The sequence below is a fragment of the Glycine max genome, chromosome 12 (assembly GCF_000004515.6).
Source record: "Glycine max cultivar Williams 82 chromosome 12, Glycine_max_v4.0, whole genome shotgun sequence".
NCBI classification, from domain to species: Eukaryota; Viridiplantae; Streptophyta; class Magnoliopsida; order Fabales; family Fabaceae; genus Glycine; species Glycine max.
This window is the reverse complement of record NC_038248.2, coordinates 40,922,683-40,942,113: the sequence shown is the minus strand read 5'-3', so window position 1 is coordinate 40,942,113 and position 19,431 is coordinate 40,922,683. Positions and strand designations below refer to the sequence as shown.

The 19,431-nt window shown below is 32.4% G+C and overlaps 2 protein-coding genes across 5 annotated transcripts; one reads left to right on the top strand and one right to left on the bottom strand.

Moving 5' to 3' along the window:
- Positions 1-2,170: 2,170 nt before the first annotated feature.
- On the bottom strand, positions 2,171-9,340 carry LOC100780454 (protein CHROMATIN REMODELING 35). Of its 3 annotated transcripts, none has more exons than XM_003540474.5 (7): positions 9,188-9,340; positions 9,029-9,107; positions 7,426-7,943; positions 6,002-6,196; positions 5,117-5,269; positions 2,921-4,653; positions 2,171-2,485 (listed from the first exon to the last, which is right to left on the bottom strand). In XM_003540474.5, exons 2-7 carry the CDS (start codon positions 9,075-9,077, stop codon positions 2,482-2,484), a joined length of 2,652 nt encoding a protein of 883 aa, XP_003540522.1. In that variant the 5' UTR covers positions 9,078-9,107; positions 9,188-9,340; the 3' UTR covers positions 2,171-2,481. The 3 variants fall into 3 exon arrangements, with proteins under 3 accessions (XP_003540522.1, XP_006592956.1, XP_040863586.1); XM_006592893.4 differs by having other exon boundaries at positions 9,029-9,083; XM_041007652.1 differs by having other exon boundaries at positions 7,432-7,943; positions 9,029-9,083.
- Positions 9,341-12,264: 2,924 nt separating this feature from the next.
- Positions 12,265-18,491, top strand: LOC100779926 (SUMO-activating enzyme subunit 2). 2 transcript variants are annotated; one of them, XM_003540473.5, is made up of 11 exons: positions 12,265-12,584; positions 12,675-12,764; positions 14,002-14,085; positions 14,166-14,384; positions 15,063-15,164; positions 15,441-15,896; positions 16,031-16,260; positions 17,097-17,190; positions 17,282-17,461; positions 17,532-17,629; positions 17,836-18,491. In XM_003540473.5, the coding sequence occupies exons 1-11, from the start codon at positions 12,555-12,557 to the stop codon at positions 18,161-18,163; spliced, it is 1,911 nt and encodes a 636-aa protein (XP_003540521.1). In that variant the 5' UTR covers positions 12,265-12,554; the 3' UTR covers positions 18,164-18,491. The 2 variants fall into 2 exon arrangements, with proteins under 2 accessions (XP_003540521.1, XP_014620594.1); XM_014765108.3 differs by lacking the exons at positions 12,265-12,584; positions 12,675-12,764 and adding an exon at positions 13,324-13,753.
- The last annotated feature ends 940 nt before the right edge of the window (positions 18,492-19,431 follow it).

Genomic DNA, 19,431 nt, shown 5'->3' with positions numbered 1-19,431 from the left:
TGAGTGTAACTCAAATTGTGGCAACCAAAAATCACCCCCAACAGCCATCAAGTCAACCACCATGTGGTCTCCCAAAAGGCCGATGCCTAGGTTGCCAATTGGGTCCTTATTACAACTTGAACTAAACCAAACTAAAGTCCTTTTAGTTGATTAACCAAAAATATATTTTTGGTCAGCCAACTTTACAAGAATTTGGTCATTATTTAGACAAACTAAACACTCTAAAACTCTAAAATTAAGACAAAGTGGTGTCATTTAGTCTTCCTCCATTTGGGTCATGATACAACTCACAACCTTGGACTTTTCTCCTTGAAACTTGGGCTTGTATTCAAATAGTATGAACAACACTTGTTGAAGAACTTCATTGGCTTTCCTTGCTCTAGCCCTTGTCATTGGTCCTCCAAGTCCTTCAAGTGGATCCTTACCCTTACTCTTGGTCATGTCCTCATCAAAGAGGATCTCTCCCTGTTAGAGTGTCTAACTCAGATACATTACTCAAAGAAAACTCATAAAGAACGCTCAGTGAATCATTTTCTTGATCAACATAACTCATTTTGTGAAACTAATCTTCTAATTCTTTTAGAGTGTGTTTGAATAGAGAATTTTAACTGAAGAAAGTAATTTATCCGAAAATTTAAATTTTTGTAGTTTAGACTTCATTGTTTGGATGTTTTTTTGAAGAATTTAAAATTTTAGAATTTAAAAACAGAATTTTAAACAACTAAAAATATGAAATTTTAATTTTCTTTTAAAAGGTGAGAAATTGAAATTCACTTCTTACTGTCTTCTTCAAGAAATACCGTCTGAGCTCGTGGAACATAGACCGGATGTGAGTGTAGAGGAACACGTATAACTAACACACCAATCATATCTTCTTCTTTTTTTCATTCATTTCTTTTTACCCTCATAATTTTAATTTTTTTATCCAAACACAATTTTGAAAATAAAAGAATTACAATTGAAGTATTTGAAATTCTTAAAATTTTAAATTTCTTAGAATTTTAAATTCTCCTATCCAAACACACTCTTAATCTTTGATTTAATCGAGAGATCATATGTATTTAGAAACACTTCTCGAAAGAGTTTACTTATAGACTCATGACATATACTATCCAAGAAATTTCCTAATTCCTACAAAGACTCTTGAGTTGACTACTTGGTGTAAACTATAACTTATTTTACCAAGTCTTGAAATACATTTAGATTCATACGTACAATTGATGGGAAGTTTCTTAGCAAGACTCTGGATACTGAAGTATGGAGGAATCTAAGCCACATTATAGGATAGTGAAGTGTTAGATTCATTGTATACTAGTCATTTCTCTAAATTTACTAATGGTGCTGCAAGAACATACTAAGGATTTTGAGACTGCAGAACGTTCTAAGCTTGAATTTTACATTTTCTCACATTAAGGGGCATAACTCAGCTTGAATTTTTTTTAAAATTTTAAGTACCCACTTTTGTCACTCCAGAACAAGGAGGAGAAATCTTTTAGTTGTATATTATTCCTATGTTATTTATGTTCCTATGGCATTGGATGGGTTAAAACAATGAAACTTTGTTCACAGCGTTCCCAACACACAAGGTCATAACTCATATTGGATAGATAAACTACCATAACTAATTGAAAGCTAAGACAAACTAACTAACAACACTAGTTAATATGGGCCTAGTAGCGGCCATCATGATGATGGTGAAATTGACAGAAAGTACAAGGAATATGAAAGAGAGAAGCATGGCTATTGAGAGGATCCCATTTGTGACTTGACTCTTGAGAGGGACTCCACTTACAAGTAAGAGAGTCATAAATGTGGATCCAACATAGGCCATGGTTTTGAAGGTAGAGAAAAGTTGGTACTATTCTGGTTGAGAATTTGAAAACACTGGCACTGGCTTCCCCAGACATAAATTGAGGCATACTCATTTGTTTATGTCCGGGTGTACCTTTTTTTTTTTTTCAACAGTGATCTCAAAAAGCCTTTAAGGCTAACAATTGAATGGGCAAACAAAGTCTTACAAAACAGCAGTGCACGAAAATTAGATCAAGAAAATTAAAAAACCATTCAACCAATGACAAAATATATCACTGTGAAATGCCGTATCTACGCAGTTCAAATTGAGCAACATGTGTGATATTCCAAGGATCTCACTCGATCACTATATGTGATATTCCAATGAACCACTTGAACCAATCAGCATCAATAACATAGCGTGTCTTTTGCCATATATATGTACACAGTTCATTGTGCTAATTCATAGACTTTATAAAGCAGAAGTATCTAGATGGAACCTGTTATATCTCAGTATAGTAATATAGTGTAACAGCAAAAATAATGCCCATGAAGTATAGCACTAAAGCTGATATATATGAAATTTAGGTACAAGACATGGAGATAAAGGAGAGAGGATTCCAAGCTTGCAGAAGTCAACTCTGATTCTCTCGATCTGTAATATGGATAAGCAGACTCTGATTCTCTTGATCACCTGGAACACACACCAAAACTGCATAAATACCACTGAAAACAAACCAGAATCACAAATTTCACAAAGCAACAAGTAAAGAAAACCAGATTGAAATATAAAACAGATTTTAAACAGGTACCATGGAACAATCAGTAAAGTTAAGGTCTCCTCAAAGTTCTAAATACTGAAAACCAAACCAGTTTCTGACATAATCAACAAATGATCTTGTAAAAAGATAGGCATTTACAAAATTATTTTATCCAAAATATTTCTTGACTGTCTGTAGATCCTAATTAGTAATGAGGGAAAAACCTTCTGATTTGTTTCCTTCCCATAATGTTTATAAATTATAATAAAAATGTAACTTGTACAAAGATAGGCATCTATAGTTTTTTTTAATCTTAAATCTTAAAGATGGGCATATGATATGCAAAAAGGGAAAGGATGGTCACTAACCTTTTATACAAAGCTTTTACATCCTCCCCTAAAAGTGGACTTTCAAGAAATAGATCACCACACTCTTTCACCTCAACTGCCTCAACTTCAAAAGCTCGATCACCGCAGTACTCATTCCATTCAAACCACATTTTTGAAATTAATTCCTTCTTGAAACAAGTATTGTGATCTTCCTCTTCCGGAGAATCAGCAGATACCAAACGATACACAAACACCTTCTTCATCTGGCCAGGTCTGAATGCACGACCTATAGCTTGACGTGTAACTGATGGATTGAGATGAACGTCCAAAATAATTATTCGAGAAGCCCCAACCAATGATATACCCTCTCCACATGCCTTGATTGAGCCAAAGAAGACTCTGGCATCAGGAGAATTGTTAAATTTTTCCATGGACCATTCTCGTTGCTCAGAGCTTGATTCTCCTGAGATTACAAAAATTTCTCTTCCAAGACTCCAGCCTTTCCATTTCATAGTCAACCTTTCTAAATATTTCAAAGGTAACAGATACTGACTGAAAACTAGAAGCTTCTCCCCTGCTGATTCACACAGATTTAGCATGTTGTAATAGAATTTTGACTTCACACCATCTCTCATGTCTAGTTTCTCTATCAAATCATCCATTATATTATCAGATGTAGAATTTTCACCACAATTTTCTGCTAGTGGTTTAAGTTTGGGGTGAAGATAGACAGCACTGCCTACAGAATTTATCTTGAACTTTCTTCTAGATAGCTTTTTTAATTTCTGAATTTCAGGCTTCTGTCTAGGGCTAAGAGTGAGCACCACAGTAAAATCAACAAGACCAGGAAGCTCATCAAGAAAATCTCCTTTATAATAGTGAAGTACCTTGCTCGTCATCTCCCGCAAATCTTGTATAACAGCTATTTTCCTTTTAAAATCAGTGTCCTTCTGCAAAGTGTTTTCTACTAAATCATAGAAGCTTCTCACCCCAGGTATGTGAACTCTACTATGAATGCGCCTCACAATCGGCCTTGATGTTTCCATCTTCAAAAATTTTGGTCGAACGAGATTTAAAATGTTGAATACCTCCCTGACATGATTTTGATAAAGGGTTCCTGATAGTACAACTTTTCTAGCCGTTTGAACTTTGGCAAGTGACTGTACCATATCAGTATTTTCATTCCTAGGATTGTGTCCCTCATCTAAGATAAGAATCGTAGGAATCTTGAGTAAAATCTCCTGGCAAGATAAAGATGTGTTGTTGGTCCCGTTATCACAAACAATAGAGGAGAACTGTTTGTATCCTAAGAAAAGGATACTCTTCTGCTCCATCCATTGCTTCAACACTTCTAGTTGCTGACTTCTACTGTCTGCCTTCACTGTGTAAAGGTCATATAAAGGTATGTCCTCCACTTGCCATGTTTGAAACTCCTTTTTCCATGTTGACAATATTCCCTTAGGAAGCACCACTAAAGGTCTTGCATTAGGATACTTGCCTAGAAAACTTTGCATGAAACTGATTATCATGAATGTTTTCCCAGATCCAGGAGCATGGGCTAAGATGCACCCACCAGGATGGTCACCCGCAAGATTTCTAACAAGAAAATTGAATCCTTCAACTTGATGGGGTTTCATCTGTTTCATGTGTCTGGGATGCGCTGCGATATCAGTTACTACGAGGTCATCTTCAGCAACATTAATTCCAAATACATCTGCTTTTCCTTTGGAATTCCATGAATCAGATGCATAAGTTCTTGTGCTCCGTTTAACCTTCAATAAAATGAATATGATAATTAAAAAAAAATTGAATGCTTCCTGCCACAGCTATAAGTAATCTACCAATCTTTGATCTTAGTCCAGAATATATATCATGAGAATTATGAAGTGTGCATTGTTTTTATAAAGCAACTAAACCCACATGATGTAAATAATGGTCTACATGCTATTATATTATTTTGGTTAATAACGAGGTTCAGGAGTCCTTAAAGAAAAAAAAGACGAATCAAACAAAATAAACATCTCCCAGCAAGAGGTATGAGAAAAAGTAAATTATCACAAGAGTTTCATTAACAAAATAAGTATAGAAAAATTTAACTATTCACTTGTCATATCATTATGCCCTGGTCAAACATTCAACTTGTACATACTTAAAAAAACAATTTTAAAACATTCAATAAGTTTTTATAATCATGATTTATAAACAAAAGCATAAATACAGAAACTACAGTCTAACCTTGTACTGAAACTCAAATATGGTTTCAATTTTTCGGTCAATAACCCCACAAACGCGACAAACATAGCCAAGATCATCTTTTAAGACAAAAGAATGATCACAATTATCATCTTCCTCCTCTTCTTCTTCCGGCTCAGGATCCTCAGAAACATCCTAGTAGAGGTACAATTAAAATAAATCAATGCCAAAGGATCTCTAAAAAATGCTATCTGTGGGCAGATATTCAAAGTAAGAAATAATGTACATAAGGCTAAATTACCTAAGCAGAAAATAAAAGCATACGTGATATTTACATGTGATGGGTTCCTTACATGTTATATGCATACAGAAGGTATAGCATAGAAAGATTAAGCCAGAGAGCAATATACTGGATGCCAATAACAATAACTGTATGCTATAACACACAAGATTTCAGCACATAAAATTACATTCAATATGCATTTAGTGAACTACTGTACATCTAGAATATGCAATACACATAAACAGCTGATACTAAGCTGGGCTGATAGAAATGTGAAGACCATTTTCAGCATATATCAAACAAAAACAAAATTAATAACCTACTTGTACAAATTTCATTACAATTGTCTACATAAATCAACGAATAATCTAGTTAGCAAGTAACAACCCCACCTAAACAAGGAACTATGCCATAATTCTATCTATGGGTATTTTCACCACACTAGTCTGTTCTGCTATATTTTTTTCCCCTTATCTTCTTAGGAAAAATGAGATTTCTTAGCAACCCTCAAACTAACGTGTAGATATCAGGGAAGCATTACAAATTAAATTAAATGAAAAAATCATCCAAATGAATAGGAGATAAACTACTTGGCAGAGACAGTTATTATTATTGAAAAATAAAAACAAATTAAAGTACGATACTTTGGAACATTCTATTGCCATTGACATCTCCTTCCAAATATCTTGTAGACCATCATCCTCAGTATCAGCCTTATCTTCTTCCTCTCCCTGTGCACCAACATAAACACCTTTATTGCTCCTAGTGTTATTACCTTTATCAGCCATATTTATCTCAATTTTTAGATCGTTGCTTTCTCCCAGGTAAGTGTGATACCCCTAAGATGCATTGTTACACATAGAATAGTCAGTGAAACAGCTTGCATTAAAATGAAGAACAAGAACAAGTAGAAAGACAAGCATCTTCTCATGAAAACAAACTAACAACAAAAGCCTTATCTTGCTTGGTGAGGAGCATCTTGTAATGAAACGTTGCTACAAATTTAAATCCAAATACACAAAAGCTTACAACAGAAGCCACCCAAGTGTAGATGTAGTAATTCAAATTTTAAAAGATTACACAATATTCAAAACACACTCTTTATCTTTCAACATTAATGTGTGCATAGCAGGAGTAAAGACAAAAAATAGTTGAAATAGCAAGTCATTTAGATAAAATATAAATCCAGATATATCCATTATTTTCATATTTCATTTCAACCTTATCACTTGCCCAACTACCAAAAATACAGTAAAAGACCAAAAGTGCAGGAAATCTCATATTGCAACTGAACGTTCAAGTCTAGCAAGACATACAATGATTACAGAACTAAGACTACAGTGCAAAAAAGTCACATCTCTGTGAAACTTAGCAAGGTATTAAAATTAAGTGCTTATTTTTTTAAGAGGGCTATGCAAAGTTAAGAAAGTAAGGGATTGAGGGTTTTTCACAATATAATGAATATATACTTCATGCTTCAAAATTCTTCAATCAATACTAATATGTCTAAAGAAAACAAGCTAAGAGAATTTGATACGATGGTAATCATCTTGTTGTAATTATATATATACTTGAGAAACAAGGTAAAAAAAATATAAATGGTTCAATGAAAGAAATTCAGCAACAACTTAGAGAAATGCAACATAATATGCCAAAAAGTAAAACACAAACATATTGAATTGGTCATATATAGATGATGAATATATTAAATATTCAATTATCTTTCAAAACAATAAAAACCACATCTCTCAAATATATGTCAGACTAAGTAGTAGCTATAGCCTCTCCATCTCCAAACGAATCTGCTTTGTAAATATTCAAAAGGTAAGGCAACATATTTGACAGGAACAGAATTCAAGAAAACTAATTCAATGATAATTTTACAAGAATCTTCTCCCACAAAATGTAACAATGAAATGCTATAGTTCTGTCGAATCATCCCTAGATGGAGCATGTTACTGAATACTGATACATTCCAAATAAAAGCTCATGCACAATAGCATCCATCATTTCAGTATTCATAAAAAAAAAAAAAATTACAAAAACAAGGAAAACCAAAAAAACTTACAATCACCTTCAATGCAGGAGATGGTGCAACTTTTCTTGGCAACACAACTTCATGAAATGGAATGACAGATTTTTTATCTCTATCATCTTCCTCATCTGAATCAATAATCACAACAGTATTTGGTACTGCAGGAACATCCTTTTCAGTGTATTCCCCCTCCAAATCTATGACACTTTGATGTGTCAAACCAGTAACTTGTTGATTTTCCAACTTGGGAGTTTCTTCATCGTGATGCGTTACCACTTTCAATAATTGATTAACAAGTATGGGATATTTTGCAAAGTAAGGGCCCATTATTTGCATTTTTAGGGCTATAAGGGCCTCTATGTCCTTTGTAACACTTCCAAACTTTCCATTCTCTAAACGATCTAAAATATCAGTTATTGCAAATGGATTGCTGTAGTCAACAACATTTGGATTCTTAGGTGTCTTTGGTTCAATTTGGTCACATGCTGGGTATGGCAGGCTATCACTAGATAACCTCAGTCTTTTTGGTCCATCAGGGCCAGGGGAAAATCCTGGTTTCAGAAAATGAAACTATACTCAGTGAAACTACAGATATCCTTCAAGTGTTATATAATGAGTATTGGGAAAAACTACATTATCCACTAAGTACATCAGTTCAGAGGAAATATAGTAGAAGTAGTACAATAGCAAAAACAAATATTCTCAAGGCATATATACTTCAACTGGACTCAAGCATGATGCTCCACAGACTGATGCAATTTCAAATCCAGCCAGCAATTAATCAAATCAAACCAAGTAAATTCAAAAAATGAAATAAAATGTTTGGAGTCACCATTTTGTGTTTCTAGCAGAAAAGATATGTAGTCCATTAGGTAAATGTATGGCCCAAGCCAAATGATGTCCATGCAACCAATCATCATCTTGTACCCCAGAATTCTAAACCCCCCCTCCCCTCATCCTCTCTCATTCTATTTAAGCTCACAAGGGGGTTATGCCATTGCAAATTGTCAAGTATGTTCACTTCTTCACTTCTCTACCTCCACCAACACCCTCATTTCACAAAGACTGACTCAAATGACAGATTGTCTTTGCAACCACACATCACTACTTCCAAGTCAACAGATGAACAGCCGTGATTGATATTGATGTAAAAATCTCTTGCATCAGCAGGCAGTAACAAAAAGGGTTGCAGCACTTTACTAAATAACAAGGGTTACAAATACAGACCCTACAAAGTTACATTACATATTTACATCATCTACACAATAGCAGAGCACAAATGGTCTCATAGAACCTTATAATTTATAAACTACACATAAACTAAGACACACAATTTTTTTTAAAGAAATCAAACACTTTCTATTCAGATTAAATCCTAAAATCAAAAAAAGAAAAAAAAGACAGATTGACTAACGAATTAAACAGGTTAAAGGGCCACAAATTTCGCATACAACATGCAAATAATCCACAAAATTCGATTGATTAAAAGGTGCAAAAGATTAATACGAAAATGATACTGGAAATGGAAATAATGTACCTGGTAATCAACGTTTATGTCAAATTTGAAATATAAAAATTGCTTAAAAATTGAAATAAAAAAAAGAAGAAAAAATTGAGAAGGAAATAATGAACATACCGGTTGGTAGGGGGCGTTTAGAAGCAGATACATCATCAGCGGACTCCATCGATAACTATCAATGAATGAATTGAATAAACTGAAAATAAAAAATAAGTGCTTTTTTTTTCTTCTTTGAATAGAGATTTTAGAAAAGAAGAGAGAATGAGGGTTAGTTACCTATGCGAGTGAGGAAGCAATTGAAGAGATGAAATGGGTTTGAGAATTAAGAGCGAAAGCGTTCAGAAATTTGATGATTCTGTTCTTTGAGAGTGAGAGTGAGAGTGAAGGTCTTGGGTTTTCGCTTTGTAACGTTTCGCGAAAAACATTGAAGAAATGACGGAGTTTTAATTTGGTGTGAAAAATTGTAGTGCTTATGATGGAAGAAACTACCTCACGTGACAGATTTCAGCCGTTGGATTTAAAGTGTACAAAGTCTAGCCACTGGATATACGTGGGTCAAGTACATCAATTCTCTGAAACGGTGCCATCCATGATGAAATTATTTTTTCTTTAAAGAGGCACATTGAATTATTTTTTATTCATTTAAAGACACATTAAATAAACAAGTAAACACATTAAATGACGCAGACTGAATACAAAGTGCAAAGGTTAAAAAAATGCTAAATTATAATTTTAAATACATAAGAAATTCAACTTATAGTCTTTTATTTAAAGAAAACACAACAAAACTTTAACACACTTTGTATAGTTAATTTTATAAATATTATTTTAGATTTATAATCATTTAAAAGTTATTAATTTTTTTATGAATTATAAAAAATTTATAAATTAAAATCAAATATTTAATATTTTATTAAAAAATTATAAATAAAATCAAAATATTTAATTTTACATGCATTTGATTTTATTATAAAATTTTGTTTTAATTTAAATTAACAAAGATTTGTTCTTATTTTATTATATTTTTAAAAAATACATAAAATAATATATAGATTATTTTTTAAAATTATTTTATGTAATTTATACAAATTAAGTAAATATAAAATAATATTTAAATCATCTAAAAAAATTAAAATTCTTTACTTTTCATAATTAAAATAAAATTTCTATTATTTATGTATAAAAATAAATGTACATAATTCTAATTACATAAAATAATTTATATACATAATTTAATATTAATTTATGTAAATTTCTTGATTTATATAATTAGTATTAAAAAATTATTTACTAAATAATGTTTATAGTTAAAAAAATATTAACGTATAAGTTTTCAAAAAAGTTAAATATTAAAATTTTATTAATTTATATAATTAGAATAAAACGAATTTCTATATTAAAATAAAATCAACATAATTTATATAATTTGCATATTAATTGATGTAATTATATTGATTTATATTATTAGAATAAAAGTCATCCGTATAATAAAATAAATTAATATATTAATTTGTGAAACTATTTATAAATTGGTAAAATTCAAATAAAAATATGTGAAATATTTAAAATAAAAATATATAAATGATATAAAATAAAATTAAAATATTTATATATTAAATATTATTTTTAAGTTATAAGTTTTTATAATTTTTAAAATTAATAATTTTTTAACTAATGATACATATAAAATAATATTTATAAAATTAACTAAAACATGTTCATGTCTTGATTGTTTATTACATTATCTTTAAATATAAAAAAGTTATGATTTCAACTCCTATTATACTTGAAAAATAAGAAAATTAAATATTTTAATTTAGAAATAGAAAGAATAAAATAATTAATTTATTTTTTCAAAAACAAATTAATATGTCAAAAAAGTTTTTAAAAAATTAAGATGATCTACCATATTAGTCTTTGAAAATGTTAAGCGCATTCACATTAGTATTTTAAAGTAAAAAAAATCAATATAAATATTTATTTAATCAAATAAATCTCTAATATTAACTATTTATCATTACTTTAATCCTCGGAAGCATTTAATGTTACTAATAAAAGAATAAGCATTTAATAGTTTTTCTTCCGAGTATTTAATATTTTTCCTAAGTTACATGACTTTTTAATAACTGACCATTAACTACCCAAAAGACTATGAATAATGATTTATTATTTTACAAATTATTGTATTATCTTATAAAGAAAATATTAAATACATACGTAAATATATTTAATCTCTTAAAAATGTAAGATGTATTAGTATCTGGCTTATAAAATAAAGTATAATGATTATGAAGAGAAAGGTTTAGAATTATTGAAAAATTATATATTGTACACTAATAAATTTTATTGGTTAGTGTAGATTAATGTTAGTCCTTTTATTTTTTGGTAACCATCGGAGTATTTTTAGTTTCTGGTGAGATCTCAAAGTATTTTTATAAAGTTTTGATACTTTGACAGGTTATGAAACATTCTTTTAAAATTCTTGAAAGTATGGTAGTACCGGAAATGTTTGTGTTTTTCATTTGCTTTTAAAAAAAATATATATATAACACAACTAAAAAATAGTGATTCTTGAAATGTTTTTCTTTATGATGTTTCTCACAAAAATATTTACAAGAGAGGTGAGAATTTGACTTTTTAAAGTTAAAAAAAAGTTTTACATTGATAAAAACATCATAGTACTTTTATTAAATTAATTAATATGATAAATAATTAAAGATGGTAATAGAAATATCACAGTATTATTTTTTTAAAATGCAAATATGGAAATAAATAGTACAGGGGTACAGGTACGTTGAAGACGAGGATGTATTCTGATTGCTGAAAATATTTTTAAAATCTAATCAAACACATTTTCATGATTTTCTATTTTGTAAAAACTAAAACACGCACTGCACTTTAGGCTTTGTTCGGTTTTGACTATTGAAATAAAATGATGGAGACACACTTCTTAGTTCTTACAGCAAAAAACATGAGAGAATTAACTCTCAATCAGGTGGATACCACGCACTGCTGTATCAATGTGTCAATTGAAATTCCTCAAGTCCTTTTTACTCCTATAAACTTTTCATATTAGAAGGGTGTAAGAGTCATTTTAAAACTTAACTATTTTATTTCCACTCTATTTTTTTAACCTATTTTAAAAGTATCATTTTCAAAAAAGAAAAGAAGGTTTCTTGAGAATATATTTTAACTAATTTTTCACAAATATTTTTTGATAAGAGAGACAATAATCTTATTACTCTTAACTAATAACTATTTTATGTGATAAATAATTAAACTTTATAATTTGATTAATTCTTAAAATATTTCTTCCCTATTAGTCAAACCTTACCTGTTAGCATCCTTCTCCGGTAGCCGAGGCAATAGTAGTGTCGGCGTTTCCATGCAGAGTGTTTGTTTTTATGTATAGAATTTAGTTTTGCAAAAAATGACTTCATTTTGGGGTTTGTCGCTTTTAGATTCTGCGACTTCCCTCACGTCAATGGTTCGATTCCCGGCACCCACCACTTTCCCCTTTTTCATTCATTTTTAAACATAAAAACACCATCGTCTTCTTTTCTCCTCTTTCGTTTGATTTTTCAACGATTCTTCTTCTTCTTCTTCTTCTTCACCCTTTCTTTCTCTCACACTCTCACTTCCAATGGCTTATTCTTCTCCCTCCGTTATTAAGGTAACATAACCCACACAACACAACCTTTTTTTTTTTTTTCTCTTTGTCGTTTTTCGCTTCAGTGGTGTTGTCATTTTGGAAAATTTTCAGGATGCCAAGGTGCTTATGGTTGGCGCTGGCGGAATTGGCTGCGAGCTTCTCAAGACCCTCGCTCTCTCCGGTTTCCCTGACATTCACATCGTTAGTTCTCTTCTCTATTCGGGTCTTTCCAAGTTTTTTTTTTCTCTCAAGGGTTTTTGGGTTTTTTTTTTGGATTTGAGTTTTTGGGTTTTTTGTTAGGGTTTTGAGAGTCTTGATAAAGCTTCGAGCTGTGTGTGTTTGGTGACATAGGAGGTGTTTGTGAGAGTGAGGAGTGAGTGTCGTTTGTGCTGTGGTAACTGTTTTTGGGGTCTTGGAGTGGTGGAATATGGCGTTGAAATTTGATTTGTTCTTGTTTTGGCTTTAGCGAGGGTTGAATTGGTAGTTTGATTCGTTGCCCTTTTGGTTTTGGTTTGAAATTTCGATGTTTTTGTTATGGTGTTTTTTGTGGTGAGGTTTGAGCAGTTTTTATGCTTTGGTATGAACTGTATCTGGGGAAGAATGGAGTGTAGCCTGTAGGGGGAGCCATGTTGGTGCTTATAGTCTGTTGGCTTCAATTGCTTTTGTGCTAATCGAAGTCCGTGATGATGGAAGTAGGGTGTTTGTTAGTGGGGTGGGCGTAGGGGGCGTGGGGGGCTTGTGGATCTTGGGATTTATTTGGGGATCTTGAGTTTTAGTACTACAGTTATGGTTAATAAGATCTTTGAGAACTGAATTTTAATTAAACGGGGTTTGTGGTGTGGATGGTGATGATTGCTACTCATTGCTGAGGGTGATAGGTTATTGAAATGGCAGATCTGCTGGGGGATGTTGTACCCAGAACGTGTATCTTGCTAGTTTCTACTAAATGGAATTGTAAGAGTGCCGTGTCCTTGTGCCATACATGTTCTGAACAAGGATCTGTGTCGCATATTTATATTTGTATCTTGATCTAATATATCTAGTGGAGCACTTTTTAATAGCAGCCATTGCGGCTGCAATAGAGGTGCTGCGATATATCTAGCGGAGCACCATCCCCTATATGATATGGTGGATTATTGGCTTTCCACTATTTTCTGCGATCAGCAATTGATAACACTCCTAGGTTGAAGGTGATTTTGTGTAGACTGTGACTTATTATTTATCATGAATTTCTTTATAAGGCTTGTCCGCTTGTGTATTTAGATTGTGAGTTGGTAGTCATACTGCCAGCAATCAGTCAACCGACTACTATGAATTCTTCTTCCGTGTGTGCATGCTTGCTAGCCATTTTATAAACTATCTCTTGAACTATCTGTATGTTTTAAGCTATGGATATGCTTTAACACATTAATATGCTTCATTTATTTCCATTGTGCAGATTGACATGGACACCATAGAAGTCAGTAACCTGAACAGACAATTTTTATTTCGACAATTCCATGTTGGGCAATCAAAGGCTAAAGTAAGTTTTAACTGTTATGGTTATTGTTGTTACTGGTATAGGTTTCAGTTTTCCATCAATCTGATGAAGTCTTCAACCAGGTTGCTAGGGATGCTGTGTTAAAATTTAGGCCCCACATAAACATTACACCATACCATGCAAATGTCAAAGATCCTGAATTCAATGTGGACTTCTTTAAGCAATTTAATGTTGTTCTAAATGGACTTGACAATCTAGATGCACGCCGGCATGTGAATCGCTTGTGCTTGGCAGCTAATGTTCCTTTGGTTGAAAGTGGAACTACTGGGTTCCTTGGACAGGTAATTCAATTGCATTTATTGGCTTCTTAGTAAGTGATATGCATTTTAAATGGAAAGTTTTAGAGCAGTATTCAGTAGATTCTAAAATGGTACTTGTTCCTGTTTGATGGTTATTTTTATATAATTAAGTGTATCTTTTTTAATTTAATTATTGATTAACTGGTTGTCCATAGAAAGTTGGTTATTGTCAGTGACTAGCATCTAATTTTATGTCACATGCCTTGATAAGGAGTCTTCTGATTAGGAAAGTAACATGTTTCATGAATCATGTTTCCAAGCTTCTAAATTTAGTTATCAGCTAAATTTTTAAATTTTGTCCCCTGTCCAGTGATTATCCACTAAAATTAAGTGAATACTCCTTCATCCTAATTTTCAGTTCTGACCATGCACTCTGAAAATAAATTGATAAACTTCTTAAAAAATATAGATTTATGCTGGTGTGGATATTTGAGGTTGAGGTCTGAGATTTCATATTTGCTGTTTCTTTTGCTGTAACCCCTCCGTTTACGGATTTTTGTGGCAGAAAACATGCATGTGACATTTTTTATTACTAACTTTCAATATATTTTCTGGTTCCACATTATTTCAACTTAATATGTGATTTCATGATTAATTATTACTAAATATTAAGTTGTAGTTTTTCAATCATATTTGTGATTTAGTTTTAATTGAAAGCAGGTAACTGTGCATGTCAAGGGAAGAACAGAGTGCTATGAGTGTCAACCTAAACCAGCCCCCAAGACATATCCTGTCTGTACAATCACAAGTACCCCATCGAAGGTATTGTAGGTTCATGATTATTTGGATTTTCATTGAATGGGATATTGTATGATGCGTTGTTATATCTTGATGGATGCTACTAGGTAGATACCTTTTAACACAATATTGAAGGCTGTTATATTAGTTATATTTTAGGAAAATGGATAAAGTTGATAGACTCAAGCTATTTGCCTTTCACATTATCAAATGATCATCAATTTGATGTATGAGTTTTGATATTTGCTTCAGTCTTTTGTTTAATGAGTTCTAAACTTTCATCTCCTTATTTTATGGCAGTTTGTTCATTGTATTGTCTGGGCTAAGGACTTACTTTTTGCCAAGCTATTTGGGGACAAGAATCAAGACAATGATTTAAATGTTCGATCAAGTGATGCTGCCAGCTCGTCCAAAAATGTAGAGGATGTATTTGAACGTAGGAAAGATGAAGACATTGATCAATATGGAAGGAAAATTTTTGATCATGTTTTTGGGTATAACATTGAATTAGCTTTGTCTAATGAAGAGACATGGAAAAATCGTAATAGGCCAAAACCTATATACAGCAAGGATATCCTGTCCGATGAACCGGCTCAACAAAATGGAAATTTGGAGAAAAAATATGAATCTGATGAATTATCAGTTTCCGCCATGGCATCCTTGGGCATGAAGAACCCACAGGATATTTGGAGTCTCAAAGAAAATTCTAGAATATTTCTTGAAGCATTTAGACTTTTTTTTACAAAAAGGGAAAAGGTCTGTTACGATTCTTACTTTGATGTAGTGATCATATTGTAATATTATCTTCATATCTTCATCTGGATACTAAATTATGAATTTTCTTTTTTGTGTTATTTATTTATTTATTTTTTGAATGCATCTTTGAGCAGGAGATTGGCAATCTAAGCTTTGATAAAGATGATCAGTTGGCTGTAGAATTTGTTACTGCAGCTGCAAACATAAGGGCTGCTTCATTTGGCATCCCTCTCCAAAACCTTTTTGAAGCTAAAGGTATTGCTGGTAATATTGTGCATGCTGTTGCGACTACAAATGCTGTGATTGCTGGGTTGATTGTCATTGAAGCAATCAAAGTGCTGAAAAATGACATTAAAAATTATAGGTATGATGTGATTTCTCCTCCTGTGTATTCTTTATTTTGGATTGGTTTTAGTGACGAGGAAGTGGTTTCGTTAAGAAGCATTGTTAAATTTTAACCAAGATGCCTTGGGGGAAATGCTTCCTACTTTCCTCTGACAATTTTTGGCAGGGTAAAACATAATTCATAGTATAATCATGATCTGGTGCTAAATCAGAGCTTACACCCTGTTCACTTTTTTTTAAAAAAATGCTTGATAATTATCATTCGTGTCAAGTTAAAAGCAGTATAGTAAATTACAACCAAGTAAAATTATAATTGTAGGTTACTTGGGACTTTTTTATTTAAGCTTAAAAGAAAGTTGATTTGATAACATTTTTTTTAAGATTTTTTTTGCAGAGCAGAGCAATTATTTTTAGATTATGAGAAAAGTGCAACACCTTTGTTGCTTTTAAAAGGTTTTTGTGTTTTTTCAAAAAATACACAATTACTATAATTTTCCTACAACATAGCTTTTAAGCAAGCACTTTCTTAAAAAAAAAACTCAAACAAAGAAGCCCTTAGCAGTGCTTTCTTTGTCAGTTTTTTTGCTGGAGCAAAATGCATGGATCTTTAAGGGAAAATTTGTCCCTATATTGCAGAGCTCTTTTGTTTCTGACCAGTTTTTTTTTTTTTTTTTTATCTTACCTTTTATTTGTTGTATATTCTATTGGGAGGTTGTCTTATCCTTCCTGTTCTTTCCTTGGTGCTCATTTATTCTTTAAGGAATCTTTATTTGTGTACTACTCTGTAGTTTATAAGTCAGCGTTAAATTTACTTTTCTTTTAATGTTTTTCTATTCTTATCTGGACATCTCATAGAATGACATATTGTCTGGAGCATCCTGCAAGAAACATGCTGCTTATGCCAGTGGAGCCATTTGAACCTAACAAATCTTGTTATGTTTGTTCTGAGGTCTGCCAAATCTCCCCTTGTTGCATATATTACCTAAAGTCATTGTTACAAACATGCTCACACTCGATATGTTCATATATGTGCAAAACAGACACCTTTATCCCTTGAAATAAACACCAATCGTTCAAAGTTGAAAGACTTGGTCGAAAAAATTGTCAAGGCAAAGCTTGGGATGAACCTTCCTCTTATTATGTGTGCTTCAAACCTGCTTTATGAAGCTGGTGATGTTGAGGATGACATGATTGCTATTTATGAGGCCAACCTTGAAAAGGTATGTTTGTTGTCTTTGGTTTGAAAAGGGCATAGCATTTTATTTATAGCTTGTTTCCCGGCATTTTTAGGCTCTGGCTGAGCTTCCTTCCCCAGTAACTGGTGGCACAATGCTTACAGTAGAGGATATGCAGCAGGAATTCGTTTGCAATATTAACATCAAGCACAGGTTTTTCCTCAACTCGTATTTTTTGTATTCTGTGAAAAAATTCCTTGAATCAAATACTATTATGCTAGAAGAACTTAATAAGTTTATAGTGTTTCTTTTTTTTTCTTTATCTTCCCTCTCACATGTTGCATTAAGATAGTTTTTTGTTCCCATCCCCATGAATCCGATTTTTTTTTAAACTACTTTGTTTCTTCTCTGATTTTCAGAGAGGAGTTTGATGAAGAGAAAGAACCTGATGGGATGGTTCTCTCAGGATGGACTCAACCAGTGTCAGCAGCAGAAAACAAAGACAAATCTGTTGGAAATGGTGCAAGCACCTCTGATGCATTAATAACAGCTGTGGAATCTGAAAAGGATGATGAGATAACTATAGTTTCAGCCTTGAAGAAACGAAAACTTCCCGACGAATCTGATATTTCAAATAGTGCAGCTGAAGCAAAGAATCAGAAGCAATTGGAAGTAATTGACGATGAGGATGATCTTGTCATGCTTGATGGGGATTTAAACAGCGTTAAAAAGAGAAGATTGTCATAGTCTATTGATGAACTAAAATCAGGATGAATTCTTGCATCCTAATTTTGTATTGATAGGAGGGGGGGTTTGGCGATTCTTTTGGCCATAGTTGTTAGGAATGTTGTTAGTCTTTTGCTTGACATAGATACTGTTTTTCTTCCTTGTGCCTTTCTCAGTAACTGCAACATGTATTATTCTCGCTGATGCCTGACAGAGAGGATCACTGACCTCACAAATTAACTTGCTCACACTTTACTTAGTGAACAGAAGTTTTGCAAATTGGTATCCTATTCAATGATTGTCATGTAAAAACTATATTCTAGCTTTGGAATGTATTTATCTTTCATCAGGTGAATCTGTCATGAATTCTTAGAAGGACACCTTTTGATTGAGACATGGCAATATTAAGTGGCTTGATGAGTGCAATGTGTGAAAGATTCAATACAAATCTGTCTGATAGTAAGGAAATCAGAGGTAAAGGGTGAACTAAGGGAGCAAGGACATCATAGATGTGAAAGTGTCTTTGTATACCAATCAATGTGGCTCAAATGAATTGTAAGTCTGAAACAGCATGAAGTCATAACGCTTTACTAATTTTTTTGCCCCTTTCAAAGTAACCAAAATAATACTTGATATGCAAAGTGGGTGTCATTCTGCATGGATAGAGAAAGGTTGAGCAGTTACCTTGTCATACAATTTTCTTTATTGATCTTAATTCACCACAGTAAACCTGGATATTGGTGAGATTCGTGAGAAAGGTAGAAGAATAGGAAGGATTGATGCGCCACAGCCACAATAAAAAAGAGAAAAGAAGCATTTTTTTTTTAAATAATAAGCTATGATTTTAATTGAATGCTTTTATGTGGAAAGTTGGTCCCAAATGAACTCATGTTGGATATAGTGTGTGTGTGTGTGTGTGTGTGAGAGAGAGAGAGAGAGAGAGGTAGCAGCCGAGCAAAGAATGACATGATTTTGGATCCTATAATTATGGATTTTGAACCTCTGAAATCTTCACTTACCGTTAATGGTATAATAGAGTGGTCCTTAACATCCTTATTTACACTTCCTCTCATCAATCATTCAATATGCTACTATTTATAGGAGGGAAATTTTGTAAACCTGTGCCCATTTATCTCTCCAATCCTCATTTTAGTAATTTGATAACAACCTCTCCATCTCCTTTAACGTGTATACTTTTTGGGTTCTATTAGGTTCAAATTTGTGATGACTCTTATAAATGTTTCTTTTTTAAAATTTTATGGATCCATAAGACACTAAATATAGGTGGT